The 14,387-nt window shown below is 36.5% G+C and overlaps 1 protein-coding gene across 15 annotated transcripts in view; it reads left to right on the top strand.

The window, feature by feature from the left end:
• Positions 1-14,387, top strand: part of RPS6KC1 (ribosomal protein S6 kinase C1) — a 317,521-nt gene that overhangs the window by 162,245 nt on the left and 140,889 nt on the right. For 14 of the 15 annotated variants that reach the window (XM_078440686.2, XM_078440687.2, XM_078440681.2 and 11 more), the window contains 2 exons: positions 4,255-4,337; positions 5,410-5,505. In XM_078440686.2, coding sequence (XP_078296812.2) covers positions 4,255-4,337; positions 5,410-5,505 — 179 coding nt within the window. Of the gene's footprint in view, positions 1-4,254; positions 4,338-5,409; positions 5,506-10,016; positions 10,653-14,387 lie in introns of those variants that run through there. The other variant, XM_078440693.2, reaches the window with a different exon arrangement.

Raw genomic sequence — 14,387 nt, 5'->3', positions numbered from 1 at the left:
AGAAAGAAGAGGGGAAGATCAAGGACAGATGGAGAAAGAAATGGGGGACACAAGAAGTAGACTAAAGTTGGCAGGTGCCTCCTGGACGAAAGAGCAAGCCAAGGGAAGAGTGGGAAGTAATTGGCTTTAGGACCTGGGTGGGTGGGTCTCTTGGTACTGTACTGCCTGTGTTGCCTCACTTAGATTGGGGCCCACCAAACACTGTGATAATCCACATCTGAAGCAGTGTGTTGGTCATTATTTACCTGTTTATTTATCTTTCTCTGGCAGAAAATTGAGAGGGATTTCAAAGCAGCATAAAACTAATGAACCTAGTTTTTAGAGTCCTTAGTTGAGCAAGTTCATAGAAACCAGTAAAGGGATACACGTTGTCTGTCTCATGACGTACCTCTCAAACTTTTCTACCCGAGTACCTCTGACTGTAGAGGTGGTATGGAATGGGTACCCCGGGGGACGAGTGAAATATGATCCTGAAGTTTCTCTGAAGTCTTTTTAGCTTGTAAATCCATGCAAATTTTACATTGTGGTCCCTGAATAGATCTGTGTTTCCCTTAATAGTAAAACAATATCCTCCTCCCTCCTCCACCCCCCTCTCCCCCCATATATGAAATCCTTTGATGCTCAGGAAGATGTACTATGCTTATCTGGTAACTTCAGGGACCACCCATTGCCCCTTTTCCCCCAATAGTGGTACATTTCACCCAGTGCACATTCCCAGCAGTGATACGGGAAACAGACATAACCTGGTAGCTTTCACTTGGGTAGGGTACACTGGCGATGGCACTTTGGACTTTTCACTGAATAAAAAGGTGCCTTTATAAATTATGTTAGCCATTGATTGTATTACATAGACTTACCTCAGCAGCCCTCTGCTCAATTCTAGTAGGAAACCTTCATGAGCAGAGGCTTGGAGTGTGGCGCTAGTCTAGAGCTCCTTAGGGTGTGTTGTTAGACCCTGTAAAACTATCTCATTAACTTTCACAATTTTCTTTGAGCTGATTGGGTCAGATGTGCCTCTTCCCTGGACACACAAATGCAATATTCTTGCTCCTCCAAGGTCACCATAAGAACTTACTTAAGTTCTCTGTAAGTTTGGAAATTTAAAATCATTTGCATAAAATGTTGAACAGTCCTTACACATAGTAAGCAGTGAATAAACGTTAGCTGCTGTTTCATTGTTGTAACTGTCATTATTGCAATATGTGCCTACTGTGAGCAAGGCAACATTCATACATGGAATGTGAGACTTGATGGCTGATCAGTCATTTTGGGTCTTGAGCTGTGAACAGATAGCGCCTTTATAAAACTAAGAAATATATACTTCCTACTATACGATTGAAGAACATAGAATAATAAATTCTTGAACAAAAAGATACTAAAATAATGAAACCATTAACTATGCTAACCTTGATTTTCGTTTCGCATGATTTAGCAATGTAGCCAGCTGATGGAGTTATGTGGAAGAATAGCACCCAGCATAGTGCCTAGTTCGTACTGCTTATGTATGTTGGTTGAATGAATATGATAGGTTGAGACTCATTACGGAGGCCGGGATATATACATGCCTGAGTAAGCAAGGCATCTAAACGTTACTTAATGGTCAGGGAGAAGCCATTTCAGAATTTTGGACAGGGAAATGATGTAGTCCATTGCTTGCTTTAGACTGGAAGGAAATGTGCAAAAAGTTATATTTGATGACTAGACTATGGGTTTTTTGCTTGTTTGTTTATTTTTGTTTGTTTTTTTTTTTTTAGTTTTCTTAAGTTTCTAATAACTTACACCCTTCCTAAAGTTTCTAGAGCATGCTTCTGAAGGTGACAGAGGCTCTCTACAGGGAGGTTGGGAAATGAGTGGGGGCAGTGAATTTGAATCTGGGAAAGGCAGCATAAATACTTTGAATGAGATCTCCCAAGGAGTTGTCCTTTAAGAGAATCACTATTTTAGAAAATCCTTGAGTATCAAAATCATAGAGTTTAGAGCTAAATTTAGCTGACAGGCCCTCAGATCTAACCTTCTTCCAACCCTCTGTTCTGGATGAGATCAAGTGAATTCCTCAGGGCCCTTAACCCAGGACTCCTGATATCTAGTCCATTGCTCTCTCTGGTATATAATACATTTCTGCTGTGGGGAAAGGACGTAGGCGGACTCTTAGGGAGGACTGGCCTGCATAGCTTCATCTTCTTGCACCAGCACAGGCGAATGGTTTCATGTCATCTCTTTCAAATGCACAACTTAGCTAGCTGTTCAGGCAGGTTCATAAGTATAAGCATGAAAATAAACATCTCCCCACCTCAGAGGTAAATCACTAAAATATTTTGTCGTATTTTCTCACTAGTCTTTTTTTCAAACATATACTTCTAAAATTAGAATTCTATTGTTTTCTAGCTTGTTTTTTAAAATTTAATATACCCATTTACTTATAGGCTTAAACTTTGCATGAATATATCATTTAAAATGCTCATGTAATAGTATTCCATCATATTGATGTGTGTGTGTGTTTACATACACATACACACATTATGCAAATATATATACAATGCATATATAATTAAGTCTCTATTGTTAGATAAATAGTTCTCAGTTTTTCAAGCAAGCTGCTATTTCCTAGATGCACGTGGCATCAGGAGGACTAGGAGACTTTTGGTCATTCACACAATATTTCAAGTAGTTAAATATCTATGTTTGCTTTGTACCACCTGGCTGAGAGCAGCTAGTTCGAGGACGGAGGTTGCGATTTGGCACGGAGCATGTCATGAGAGGAAGGCCTGGGCAGGAGCTAGTGTGAAGGGATGTAGTTCTCCACAGACCACTTGAGTTCCAGAAGAAGAGGGTAGGTGCCAGGATATGAACGAAGATGCTGAATAGGAAGAATTTCAGTATTTTCATAGGAATGGCTCTGTTTTCTTTTTCTTTCAATTTTTAATGTTTATTTTTGAGAGAGAGAAAGACAAAGTGTGAGTGGGGGAGGGGCAGAGAGAGGCAGAGACACAGAATCTGAAGCAGGTTCCAGGCTCTGAGCTGTCAGCACAGAGCCCAACACCAGACTCGAACTCATGAACCATGAGATCATGACCTGAGCCAAAGTTGGGTACCCAGTCAACTGAGCCACCCAGGCGCCCCTGTTTTCTTTTTCTGGTCCACCTGACCTTTGCTCCAAGACTTAAAGCTAAAGCTGTTTTGTGAGTTTGTGCTTCTTCCCCCCAGTAGATTTACTAAGTGTTGGTTAAAAGGCTGGGCACGTGAGCATCACTTCAGTTACTTCCAAGTTCCAACCTAACTACTTAAAAACTTTTGAACAGTATTTTTATGATTTGTGGGTTACCCTGCACATGAATAATAAACATGTTTTGTTGGCCAAATGGAAGTGAAAGGGCAAACATTGACAGGCTTGGTGACTAATTGAATGTCTTTAGGAAAGGACAGGAAGGCATCAAGCATGACCCAAGGGCTACGAGGGCTACAAGCCCTACAAGAACTGGTGAAGTGAGGAGCAGTTGCCGAGTTGTGGGGAAACCTGCAAGGTGATACCTGAAAACTGTTACATTTCAGGAACTTCAGGGACAACGCAGAGAAAACTGTGTTGATATTTGTGGGTATCCTGAACACACCCTTACCTTAACCGGTAGTTTTGGGGCTTAATGCTTTAACCTGTCTGTGTGTACTTCTAAATATCAACATGGGTAAATTTGCATTTCACATGCTCCTTCTTCAGTTGAAAACAATTGATTATGTAGGAAAGGGATGGTACTATAAATCAGGTTTTAGTTCTGCTACTGATTTACTATATGACATTGGACAAGGCATTTCACCTCTCTGGTTTCTAATCTATAATTAAAAGGATAATTACTGGTTTAAATAATTTTTGAAGTTCCTTCTGAACCTAGAGCCTTTATTTCTAAAACAAAAAATGACCCCTGAGGTAGAGTTGGCTCTACTTTCTTGAATTTGAAAAATTAAGCAAAATGCTGATCTCGTAGATTCATATAACTTTTAAGTGTAGCTTCTTGAAGGTGTCCCTCTATCAACTAAAGAACAAATGTCTCAGTTTAATATATGACTGCATCAAAAAAAAAAAAAAATGCAACCACAGTAGGTGACCAAAGGGGATAAGTAACTTTCAGGAATTTTGAAAGCCCAGTAGTATTTAGTATATGCTCTCTCAGCATTAAAAAGGTCACCTTGCTAATACATGTTAATTTTGAAAGTTGAATTGACCTTTGGAATTTTAATATCAACCTTTTTTGGTGTGTTTAGAGGTTGGAGCAATCACAGAAGAAACGGAAGCCTGTGATTGGTGGAGTTTGGGTGCTGTTCTCTTTGAACTTCTTACTGGCAAGGTGAGCAGTGACCTGGACATTTAATAAGTTTACCCAGATGCTACCTGGATTTCAAATTGAGAGCATTTAGCCTTTGCCTTCAGTTGTTAGATCAGGGAGGAAATAGGGAAACCTTCGATATAAAAAAGAAAAGCAGAAAAATGGAAGTTTATCAAGATTCCAGATTTTTTAAAAAAGTGGATTGTATTACATTGACTAAACGATCAGATTCCATTAAATCATAGTGTGAGTGTGCAGAAAGATGACGAAACGTTCTTTCTCTCCATTTTCTGTGATGCAGTTTCGACGGCGTTAAGTCTGTAACGTTCATGTAAGGATGTATTAGAATTCTCTGGATGTTTTAAACATCTTGCTGGAAACCAGGAGGGAATTCTCATTTTAGAAAATTAATGTAGATATAAAAGGTAACATTAGCTTTATTCTCAACACTAAATTTTTCCTATCTGTTCTGGCTTAAGGACAGAATTTATACTCCCTCTGATCAATAACTTTTAAGTAAGATGTTTGAGGTTAATAGACTTTAATAGAGTGTTGTGCACATTGCCTCCTGGGAGGAAAACAGAGGAAATGAGCAGTAGTACTTTTCTAAGTAGTCAGTCCTCTACAGTAAATATGCAGGTAATGCTGAACTCTTAAGATTGTTGTGGATTGTTACAAATCACCTACACATACAATTAAATCATAAAGTGCCATAAATGTAGAAATTGTTATTATTAACCAGTTCTAAACTTAGAAGGTTTTTAAGACCATTAAAAAATCAGAGATACCAACTCCCTTTTTAGTTTTCTTGTGTAATGTTAGCTTTTCTATTATAAGCTGTTCGCTGTATAACTAAGGGAAAAGGGCTAGAAGCCTAAGCTTATGATGTGATTTTGATGACTGCCTTCATTTCTGTTAGATATTCTGTATCTCGTGGCCCTTGTCCTAAACTGCTTAGGCGACGCTGTGTTGATCACTACACCCCCAGTGAAGATGGTTGTTAAGCTTTCTGTACTTTGCTGTCCATAAATCCTGTGATGGAACAGAAATGATGTTACTTGGGATAAGAAGTGTACCTGATTGATTGTTTCAGACTCTGGTTGAGTGCCATCCAGCAGGAATAAATACTCACACTACTTTGAACATGCCAGAATGTGTCTCTGAAGAGGCTCGCTCACTCATACAACAGGTAATTTAATTGACCTATATTGACCAAGCATATCAACCACGCAAATTAGCTGACTACGTAGCTCCAAAACCTTAAAGAAATTAGTTTTGGGCAAGAAAGACTCATTACTAATTACACATTCAGAACTAATACTGTGCATGGTTAGGCCTCTGCTTTTATTTAAGTGTTAGTGAGGTCAGAGAGAACAGTTAAAACTTATTGGTATTTCAGTGTTTTTTTCTCAAAAATCTAGGCTAATGTTTAATTAATTCCATATATTTATATAGGTGTGAGATTTAAGTATCATTTTTAGCTTGTCTGGAGCTGCTCTGTTTTTGCTATTCCATTTTGTAACCATATGAATGGTTATTTTCTTTCTTTTTTTAAATGGCTATTTTTAATCTCTAATTCATATTTAGAAACTTAGGAATAGGCAATTCAGGTTGCTTTGCAGAAAAGTGGTGTTAGAAAATCTTGCGGAGTTCGATTACTCCTAGCTTCATCGATGGAAGTTGGGCATTGATGTCAGTTAATGCATTTTCGGTGGCTTTAAAGAAAGAGACTATTGATAATTAAAGTTCAGTATCTCAGAGGTAGGCTTGGAACTCTAGTGAACTTCTTAAATTGATTCCCCACATTGAAAATGTTCCTCTAGTTTTGAATAGTGAGTTTTGGTGAGTCTGCTGAGGGTTGTCAGCATTGGGTAAGATGGGCACACAGCAAATCAGCAAGAATTGTCAGGCCTAGGATCCTTATAGTTTTATGAGAAACGTAAGGGGGAAAGTTACTTGAAAAAGTTCAAGAACTAACATTTTTGTTTCATGAAACCTGAATTATTATTTTTCTAATCAGAGAAAATGAAACTTAAAAAAAAAAAAAAGAAAAAGGGGAGGAGAGAATATATTAAGGAGAGAATGACCTAGTATTTTCTTGAAGAGTAATGAGTGATTTGGGTTCCATTCAACAAATACATGCACAAATATGGGCAAGACATAGTGCTATAAGCTATAGAGGTAAGACTGACAAGTAACTGTATCACTGATGGGTTTGATAAAAGCTGTCAGAGGCTTAAAAAATACTTGGCCAGTTAAGATAAGGAGGGGTTATAACTGATACGGTGATAGTATTAGGAAAGTTTTTATGTAGTGAATGATATTTTTGTGGAGCCCTCAAATTTTGGCATGACAAGGTGGGATGTTGGGGAAGTAGCTAGGTGGATCGAACAGCTTCAGCAAGGAAAAGATTGGTCCAAAAGACCCAAATTAGGAAATCAAAAGCTTGGTTTATCTGGAGTGGAGGCATAAATGTAGGAATGAGTCATAGTACTAGATGAATGTGGAAAGGTAAGTTGGAGTTCTCTTATGAGGTTCTTTTATCATGATAACCAGGGAAGAGTGATTCTATTCAATTCAGCAAAAATAAATAAGTAAGTAAGTAAATAAATAAATAAATAAATAAAAATAATAATAATGGATATTTGGAGTTTCGGGGCCGAAGATAAAAGGATCAGAGTTGTGCTTCAGGAAGATTAAATTTTTCCGGGGAATATAACACAGAAAGAAACATAACCAGGTTGGAAATAATGAGATGCGAATACCATTGAGCACTTTGCAAAAGGATTAAGAGGTAATGCAAAGACACAGAACGCATTTCATTCTAATGGGGAAAAAAGGACAGCTACTCATTTGATTTCATCTTATTTGTTGTGGCACAACATGATAAATTCCAAATATTTGTTTTGTAAATAATTTGAGGAAGGCTAGCAAATGCTATTTTTTTGTTTCTCACCTTAAAGTTGTTGTTATATAATACTGAGAATAGAATTCCCTGCATTAATTTATAAAGGCCTGCTGCTCCTGTCTTTATGGGAAGGTATGTTATAAAGGAATCTTGGCCTAAAGTATGTTAAATCTTAAATCCCCCAATACAGATATGTCTGTATTATATAGTAAATCAGCATTCTGTCATTGGCCTAAGGAAACTACCATTCGTGTTGAGGAAACATCATCAGGAAAGGGAAAAGGGGTCTCTTGACATGATTAGCAATTTGTCATTTTGACTTTTCCTCTTCCACTACCTCACAGGTCATAGGGGTCACTTTTTAAAAAAAATCACAAAATGATTTATATGGAAATAATTATTCTGCTTTGGGGAGATTTTCCCCTCTTTGGACTTCTAGCTCCTTGCTTTCTTCCTAGACTTCATAATCCCCTGTACCTGTTGTTCAGTCATCTCAGTCACATGAATGGTGCTAGAGTAGACATAGTTACATTTTAAATGCAATTAAAAAGAAGATGCTTACATTTTACAAACCCTCAGAACATGTATGTTTGTACTTCACAGTGTATATTTAGTTAATTATGACACAGTTCTTTTGTCACTTGAAAAATGTTACATGAGAAAAAGTCCTTCAAAACAAATTTTTGTGTCTTCATTGCTTAACTTTACTGCCTGAACATTCTTTAGGAGGAAGGAGGCTGGCAGTGACTCTTTTTGGTTTTGCCACTGGCTGACACATTTGCTTGAGCAATAGAATCTTTATGTGGTCTCTCTTGAGGCTGGTATAGTATTTAAAATGGCAGGATAGGGGCACCTGGGTAGCTTAGTTGGCTCAGTTGGTTAAGCGGTGACTCTTGATTTTGGCTCAGGTCATGATCTTGTAGTTCAGGAGTTTCAGCCCCGCATTGGGCTCTGCATGACTGTGTAGAGCCTGCTTAGGATTCTCTCTCTCTCCCTCTGTGCCCCTCCCCTGCTTTCACTCTCTCTCTCTCTCACTCTCTCTGTCACTCTCCCTCTCTCTCAAAATAAGTAAATAAACTTTAAGAAATAAGTAAATAAAATGGCAGGATAAACAAGATAGTCATGGGTAAAATAATTATATTTTTGCCTATAAATTTGTATTTGCAAATTTGTAGCAAAGTTCATGAACTAATTAAATTGACTTTAGTAATAGGCAAAATTGGAACCTTTATTGGAATTTCATAATGAGGTCATGTTTTGGAAAGAATGGGAGTGGAAAAGCCAATTGTAACAAGAAAGAACTTTTTAAAAAAAGTATATTAATTTTTGAGAAAGAGAGCAAGAGTGCATGTGTGTGCATGAGTGGGGGAGGGTCAGAGAGAGAAAGAATCCCAAGCAGGCTCCACACTGTCAGTGCAGTCTGATGTGGGGCTCGAACTCATAATCCGTGAGATCACGACCTGAGCCGAAATCAAGAGTTGAACGCTTAACCAACTGAGCCACCCAAATGCCCCAAGAAGAAAGAACTTTTACATGTTATTATGTGTACCGAAATATATAAAAATATGCTATAGTTATATTTAATTCTTACCACTGTTTGATATTTTAAATTTATATTAAATTGTGTGATGCCTTCCACATTTCAATCAGTTAGACATGGATTGTCAGATTTTGAAAATGGATTTGATACATTTGGGATATTCTTAACAGTGTTTGTTTTATAATAGCAGCTTTTCACTTAACACGATTTAGCAACATCTAATATTAAAATTTTTTGAACAGTTAGCTTTAATAAATAGTGATTTTGAATGCTAGATACAATAATCTCAGATGAAAAGATTGAATACAGTCTTTTGAAGTATATGCTTCATGCCCCTGTGTGTTTGGTAATATTAAAGTGAATAGGTTCTTGGCATTTGCAGATTACATACTCATGAGGCAGTGTAATGTTATGTTTAAGAGCATGCATTCTAGAGCTGCAGTGCCTAAATTCAAATCTTGTCTTTGCTACTTACTACTTGTATGATCTTAAATAAGTTACTTAATTTCTCTGAATCTGTGTTCTCTCATCTATAGAGAGAATCGAATAGTAGTTATTCATAAAGTTGTGAATTAAATTAATTGACGTATGTTAAACACTTAAAATAATGCCTGGTGTATAATAAGTGTCACATAAACGTTTATCATTAGTACTGATAGGGCAATGTTTCATAATATATAGTAATTTGTATTTGCTGAAGCATGTGTTGAATTATAGGGCTACTAATGTTAAGAGTGAGGCCGCTGCTGGTGATACAGGTGAAAAGGCCTAAAAAAATAGTGGACTGGCACATAATAGGAAATCAATTGGTATTTTTCATACAAATAACTGAATTAATCATGAATGAAAGAAAAAATAGAAATAAAAATAAAAAGAGAAGAAACAGAAATTTTGGCTGAATTTGAATAGTGGGATGTCCTAAATGCATAGAAACATTAATGTAAAGAAGTCATTTAAAGATTTACATTTGCAGTTGGTTAAATTCTGTGGGAAAAAAAAAGATTTACTATAGGAATATTCTCAAATTTGAATGGCTATAGCCATATGAGGAAGTTGGCAAATTCTCTCTTGAGAAAGGAAGTTATAACATTAGACAGAATTGGCAAAAACAGCCATTTCAGTGCTCTGGAAATTGATCAAAGGGACAGGACAATCTGAAAAGTGTTTATGCTTGAAAAACAACCAAACTTTGGGAAAGAGTGGGAGTCTGTGGCATTTTTGCCTGGGCTACTCTCTTTTCCCTGCTTGTCAGGTGTGAAGTTTCTTCCAGATTGAAGCAGGCCATGAGGGCCAACTGTGAGGTTGCATGCGTGTGTACAGGAACAAGGAGATGTCCCAGTTGAAAGTAAAAACCAAGGGAGATTTGTAAGTGTCCTAAATTTTTACTGTGTTCTACACATCAGCAGATGACAAGCTTTAGGGGCTCAGGTATTTGAATATAACCTCTTTTCAATCACAGGTTGAACACTTAAGCTATGCAGACACAGGATGATCCCCAGGAAGTGAAGCTCAAAAATAAAAACAAAAGAATGAGCAGAGATAGCAACAGCTGCTTGTAACAATGTGGTGGGAGAAGCAGCTATACAGATCTAGCTGAAACAAGTTAACAAAGAACAAACCAACCAACTGCCATGATAACAGTCTTCTTGGGAACAAAGTCAGGCTCTAGAGTTGCTAAAATATATCATCCAAAATATCCCATTTTCGGGGCGCCTGGGTGGCTCAGTCGGTTAAGCGTCCGACTTCAGCTCAGGTCACGATCTCATGGTCCGTGAGTTCCAGCCCCGCGTCGGGCTCTGGGCTGATGGCTCAGAGCCTGGAGCCTGCTTCCGATTCTGTGTCTCCCTCTCTCTCTGCCCCTCCCCCGTTCATGCTCTGTCTCTCTCTGTCTCAAAAATAAATAAACGTTAAAAAAAAAAAAATTAAAAAAAAATTCAAAATATCCCATTTTCAACAAATATTAGATGATATACACAGAAACAAAAAAGTGTGACTCATGTGCAGGGAAAAAAGTGGTCAATAGAAATTGACTTTAAATGTCCCCAGGTTGGATTTAACAGATTTCAAAGTGGTTATTATAAGTATGTTCAAAAACTGAAGGAAGCCATGTTTAAAGAATTAAAGAAAAGTATGACAACAATGAATCAACAAATAGAAATTCTTGATGAGGAGATATAAAGTATATATAAAAAAAGACCCAAAATTCTCAAGTTGAAAAGTACAATAATTGAAATGAAGAATCATTGGGGGGAGGGGGTGGAATTCATTAGAGCGTATCTATAGCAAATTTGAGATAGATGAAGGAAGAAACAATTAACTTGAAGATAGAATGATAGAAATAATCAAATCTGTAAAAAAGATGCCCCAAAATTTGAAGAAAAAGAACAGGGCTACACAAACCTGTAAGACAATATCAAATATACCAGGGAGTCCCAGAATGAGAGGAAAGAGAGAAAGGGGAAGCAAAAGTATTTGGAAATGTAATGGCTAAAAACATCCCAAATTTGGTAAAAAAACATTGATATGCATCCAAGAAGCTCAATGGACTTTAATTAGGAAGGTATACCTGGTCAAATTGTTGAAAGGCAAAAACAAAGAGGACGCTCTTGAAAGCAGCAAAAGAGAAAGCGCTCATTGTATACAAGGAAACATTAATGTCTGACTTCCCATTAAAAATGATGGAAGACAGTTTACACTTTAAGTTATAAAATAAGCAAGTCACAGAAATGAAAAATACTGTATAGGGAATATAGTAAATAATACTGTATGGTGACAAATGGTGACTACACTACTGTGATAAGCATTGAGTAAAGTCAGATTGCTGAAGCAATGTGTCATATGCTTGAAACTAATATAACATTGTATGTCAGTTATACCTCAATAATAATAATAATAATAATAATAATAATAATAAGGGGCGCCTGGGTGGCTCAGTCAGTTAAGTGTCCGACTTTGGCTCAGGTCTTGATCTCACGGTTCATGAGTTCGAGCCCTGCGTCGGGCTCTGTGCTGTCAGCTCCGAGCCTGGAGCCTGCTTTGGATTCTGTGTCTCCCTCTCTCTCTCTGTTCCTCCCCTGATTGTGCTCTGTTTGTCTCTCTCTCTAAAAAATAAATAAACATTAAAAAAAAAATAATAATAATACCAGTGGGAGGCAGAAGACAGTGAAGTGACATACACAAAGTGCTGAAAGGAAGTAACCATCAACCAAGAATTCTCTATCCAGCAAAATTATCCTTCAAAAATGAAGATGGAATAAAGAAAGTCCCAAATAAAGACTAAGGGAATTCATTGCTAGACTTGCCTTACAAGAAATAATGCAGGAAATCCTTCAGGCTGAAAGGAAATCACACCACATAGTAACTTGAATTTCTAGGAGGAAATGAAGAGAACTGGAATGGTAAAACATGAGTCACTGAAGACTATTTTTTCCTCATTTTTCTTCTCAACTTCTTTTAAAAGACGTAAGATTATATGAAACAATAATTATAACACTGTGCTGTTGAGTTTATAACATCCAGAAGTAATATATTAGGTATATGACAATAATAGACAAAGGGCAGAAGGAATGGAGCTATAATGGAGCAAAGTTTCTACATTTCACCTTCATTAAGTTGGTATTAATCTGAAGTAGATTGTGATAAATTAAGATGCATATTGTAATCCTTACAGCAACCACTAAAAAAATATATAGTAAAAGAAAATTAATAGAGGAACTGAAATAGTACAATAAAAAGTACTGATACGAAAGACAGCTGTAAAAGAGTAACAAAAAAAGACAGTAGATGTAGAAAACAAGTGGCAAAATGGCAAATGTAAACCCACCACACCAATAAGTACAATGAAATACGAATGTTTAAACATGACAAACAAAAGGCAGAGGTTATTAAACTGGATTAAAAAAAAAGTAAGATTCAATTATCTTCTGTGTATGAGAGACACAAATAGGTTAAAAGAAAAAGGATGGGAAGAGATAAACCATGTAAATGGTAACCATAAGAGAGCTGAAGTGGCTCTATTAAATACCAGACAAACTAGCTGTGAAGACAAGAGACTTACTAGAGACTAAGACAGAATTTTCATAGGGATAAAAGGGTCAGTACAATAGATGCATATGCACCAACAGCTTCTATACATAAGAAGTGAAATCTGACTGAATTGAAGGGTAAATAGGCAATCCAATAATAATAAAAGGAGGTTTCAATACCCCATGCTTGGTAAATTAGAAAATCAGCAAGGATACTGAGAAGACTTCAGTAACATTATCAAACCAAACATCTCTGACATATATGGAACAATGATTACAGAATGCGTTCTTAGCACATGTATATGGAACATTCTCCAAGATCGATCATATGCTATACCACAACACAAGCTTCAGTATTTAAAAGGATTTAAGTCATACAACATGCTCTGATCATAACAATTTAATTCTCATTCAGAGATCTGGTGAGTCCACAAATATTTGGAAATTAAACACACTTCTAAATAACCTATGAGTCAAAGAAGAAGTCTCAAGAGAAGCTAGAAAATGTTTTTAATGGAATCAAAACACAGAAAATATCAAAATTTATCAGATGCAGCTAAATCAGTTCTTAAGGAAAATTTATGGCTTATAAACTCCTATATCCGAAAAGAAGAAAGGTCTCAAATGAAAATCTCACCTTGCACCTTAGCAAACTGGAAATTTACTGTGTTATTAGAGGAAAGATAAGTATATAGATCAATGGAATGGAATTGAGAATCCAGAAATAAACCCTTACATTAATGGTCTATTAATTTTCAATAAAGGTGCAAAAAGAATTTGATGGTGAAAAATAGTCTTTTAAACCAATGTTGCTGGGAAAATCAAGTCACATGCTAAAATCAAAATGAACTAAGACCCTTACTTTATACCATATGTAAAAATGAACTCAAAGTAGCTCATAGATGAAAAATGGAAGGCAAAACTAAAAATTGTAGAAGAAACCATAGGAGAAAATCTTGATGATCTTGGGTTAGGCAAAGAGTTATTAGATATGACACCAAAAACATCCATAAAAGAAAAAAATTGATAATGTGGGCTTCATTAAAATTAACTTTTATACTTCAAAAGATAGCAGTCATAAAATGAGAAGACAAGCCACAGAATGGAAAAAATATTTCAAATCATGTAACTAATGAGGACTTGTATTCAGACTATATAAAGAACTCTTATAGTGGTACCTGGCTGGCTAGGTCAGTAGAACATGAGAGTCTTGATCTTGGGGTTGTAAGTTTGAGCCCCACGTTGGGTTTAAGTAATTGATTATTTTAAGTTGATTATTTTAAGTAATCACTTAAAATAAAATCTTTAAAAAAAAAAAAGAAAGAACTCTTATAACTCAGTAAATATAAAAATGGGCAAATTATTCACCAAGGAAGCTACATGAAAGGCTTCGAAGGCCATCCAACGATGGTCACCATCATTACTCACCAAGGAATAGAAATTAAAATTATAATAAGATGCCTCTAATACCCACTAAAAGGTCTGTAATCAAAAGATAGACTGTATTGAGTGTTGGTGAGCATGTAGAGAAACTGGAACTCTCATATATTGCTGTTGGGAATGTAAAATGGCACAGCTATTTTAGAAAGGTTGGGCAC

Source organism: Panthera onca, chromosome F1 (genome assembly GCF_046562875.1).
Source record: "Panthera onca isolate mPanOnc1 chromosome F1, mPanOnc1 haplotype 2, whole genome shotgun sequence".
Lineage (NCBI taxonomy): Eukaryota > Metazoa > Chordata > Mammalia > Carnivora > Felidae > Panthera > Panthera onca.
The sequence above is the reverse complement of the archived record's forward strand: the minus strand, read 5'-3'. Positions and strand labels throughout refer to the sequence as shown.